Raw genomic sequence first — 2948 nt, 5'->3', positions numbered from 1 at the left:
ATTTTAGAAAATATTATACTATGACTCTTTTTCATCATTTTGGACGACATACTACACTATGACTTTTTTTTCATCATTTTGGACGACAAAATGCTATACTATGACTTTTTTTCATCATTTTGGACGACATGCTATACTATGACTTTTTTTCATCATTTTGGACGACATGCTATACTATGACTTTTTTTCATCATTTTGGACGACATGCTATACTATGACTTTTTTTCCATGGTTTTTAACCACAGCAACCGCAAGCAAGGAGATGATAATTGAGAGCAGGAAGGACAGCTCCTCAGAAAGTGTTGCTGAATTTCTACACAAACTGCATAGCTCTGTGATATGCCAGGTGCACAGTTGCCGAGCAGAAAGACTTGCACCCTGTAGTGAAGACTGCTACGCACATTGTTGGGATGGGGCTCTGACACCTGGACAGTATCTACACCAACTGCCTGAGAAAGAGAGCCAGCAGCTTGTCGAAAGACAGAAGTCATCTCAGCCACCCACCGTTTGAACAACTGACTGAGGAAAAACTTCTTCCCCGAAGCTGTGGGCTCCATCATACCCCACAACCCCCTACCCCACCCACCCACAACAGTAACTCTGATAACACACCCACCTTTAGGAATGACTACAGATGCAATATTGCACCATTAGATCCAGCAGAGCGTCTCCTCAGGGACTGCTTTTACATTGTATAAAGGATCCTTTTATCATGTTAATATATGTATGTGGCTGTCCTGCAGATACTATGAAAGTAGTACTTGTTTGTGTCATTTGTATTTATGTGTTTGTTTAAATGTTGATCCTTGCACAGATGCCACTCAAAGCTTTGTTGTACCTTGTAAATTGACAATAAAGTCCATTCTGCTATATAAAGTCCATTCTTGTACTTTTTTCGACACACTACTATGAAATTTTTTTTTCACTTTTTTTGACATACTATACTATGGGATTTATTTTTTTACTTTTTTCGACATACTATATTATGGCATTTTTATCACTTTATTCGACATACCATACTATGGCATTTTTACCATTTTTTCCGACATACTACACTACGGCGTTTATTTTTGTACTTTTTTCAACATACTATACTATGGCGCTTTTATCACTTTATTCGACATACTATGGCGTTTATTTTTGTACTTTTTTCGACATACTATACTATGGCGTTTTTATCACTTTTTTCAACATACTATACTATGGCGTTTTTATCACTTTATTCGACATACTATACTATGGCGTTTATTTTTGTACTTTTTTCGACATACTATACTATGGCGTTTTGATCACTTTTTTCGACATACTATATTATGGCATTTTTATCACTTTATTCGACATACCATACTATGGCATTTTTACCATTTTTTCCGACATACTATACTATGGTGTTTATTTTTTTTACATTTTTCGACATACTATACTATGGTGTTTATTTTTATCACTTTATTCGACATACTATGGCGTTTTTATCACTTTTTTCAACATACTATACTATGGCGTTTATTTTTGTACTTTTTTCGACATACTATACTATGGCGTTTTTATCACTTTATTCGACATACTATACTATGGCGTATATTTTTGTACTTTTTTCGACATACTATACTATGGTGTTTATTTTTATCACTTTTTTCGACATACTATACTATGGCAGTTTTACCATTTTTTCCGACATACTATACTATGGCATTTTTACCATTTTTTCTGACATACTATACTATCGCGTTTTTATTACTTTTTCCGACATACTATACTATGGCGTTTTTATCACTTTATTTGACATACTATACTATGGCATTTTTATCACTTTTTTCGACATTCTATACTATGGCGTTTTTACCATTTTTTCTGACATACTATACTATGGCATTTTTATCACTTTTTTCGACATACTATACTATGGCGTTTTTACCATTTTTTCTGACATACTATACTATGGCGTTTTTACCAATTTTTTCGACATACTATACTATGGCGTTTATTTTTTTTACTTTTTTCGACATACTATGCTATGATACTTTTACCACTTTTTTCGACATACTATACTATGGCATTTTTACCATTTTTTCTGACATACTATACTATGGCGCTTTTATCACTTTATTTGACATACTATACTATGGCATTTTTATCACTTTTTCCGACATACTATACTATGGCGTTTTTATCACTTTATTTGACATACTATACTATGGCATTTTTATCACTTTTTTCGACATTCTATACTATGGCGTTTTTACCATTTTTTCTGACATACTATACTATGGCATTTTTATCACTTTTTTCGACATACTATACTATGGCGTTTTTACCATTTTTTCTGACATACTATACTATGGCGTTTTTACCAATTTTTTCGACATACTATACTATGGCGTTTATTTTTTTTACTTTTTTCGACATACTATGCTATGATACTTTTACCACTTTTTTCGACATACTATACTATGGCGTTTATTTTTTTACTTTTTTCGACATACTATACTATGGCATTTTTACCATTTTTTCTGACATACTATACTATGGCGCTTTTATCACTTTATTCGACATACTATACTATGGCATTTTTATCACTTTATTCGACATACTATACTATGGCGCTTTTATCACTTTATTCGACATACTGTGGCGTTTATTTTTGTACTTTTTTCGACATACTATACTATGGCGTTTTTATCACTTTATTCGACATACTATACTATGGCATTTCTACCATTTTTTTGCCGATATACTATACTATGGCGTTTATTTTTTTACTTTTTTTCGACATACTACACCATGGCGTTTTTATCACTTTTTCCGACATACTATACTATGGCGTTTTTATCACTTTTTTCGACATACTATAATATGGCAGTTTTATCATTTTTTCCGACATACTATACTATGGCAGTTTTATCATTTTTTCCGACATACTATACTATGGCGTTTTTATCACTTTTTTC

The 2948-nt window shown here is 32.5% G+C and overlaps 2 protein-coding genes and 1 long non-coding RNA gene across 13 annotated transcripts in view; 1 reads left to right on the top strand and 2 right to left on the bottom strand.

Annotated features, from left to right (window-relative positions):
* The window catches only part of LOC126401246 (uncharacterized), a 1034-nt gene extending 803 nt beyond the window's left edge, over window positions 1-231 (bottom strand). Inside the window, exon 1 of the long non-coding RNA XR_007571052.1 lies at window positions 26-231. This is a non-coding gene — a long non-coding RNA (uncharacterized LOC126401246). The remainder of the gene's footprint in view (window positions 1-25) is intronic.
* Window positions 1-2418, top strand: part of LOC126401245 (uncharacterized) — a 6395-nt gene extending 3977 nt beyond the window's left edge. The window contains exons 3-4 of one of the 2 annotated variants that reach the window (XM_050062382.1): window positions 246-1102; window positions 1621-2418. In XM_050062382.1, coding sequence (XP_049918339.1) covers window positions 947-1102; window positions 1621-2418 — 954 coding nt within the window. In that variant the 5' untranslated portion in view covers window positions 246-946. Of the gene's footprint in view, window positions 1-245; window positions 1103-1313; window positions 1506-1620 lie in introns of those variants that run through there. The other variant, XM_050062380.1, reaches the window with a different exon arrangement.
* Window positions 1-2948, bottom strand: part of syne2b (spectrin repeat containing, nuclear envelope 2b) — a 198402-nt gene that overhangs the window by 6920 nt on the left and 188534 nt on the right. The gene's annotated exons all lie outside the window — the stretch shown is intronic.

This window comes from Epinephelus moara, chromosome 14, assembly GCF_006386435.1.
Source record: "Epinephelus moara isolate mb chromosome 14, YSFRI_EMoa_1.0, whole genome shotgun sequence".
NCBI lineage: Eukaryota > Metazoa > Chordata > Actinopteri > Perciformes > Serranidae > Epinephelus > Epinephelus moara.
This window is presented reverse-complemented; position numbering and strand designations above follow the sequence as displayed.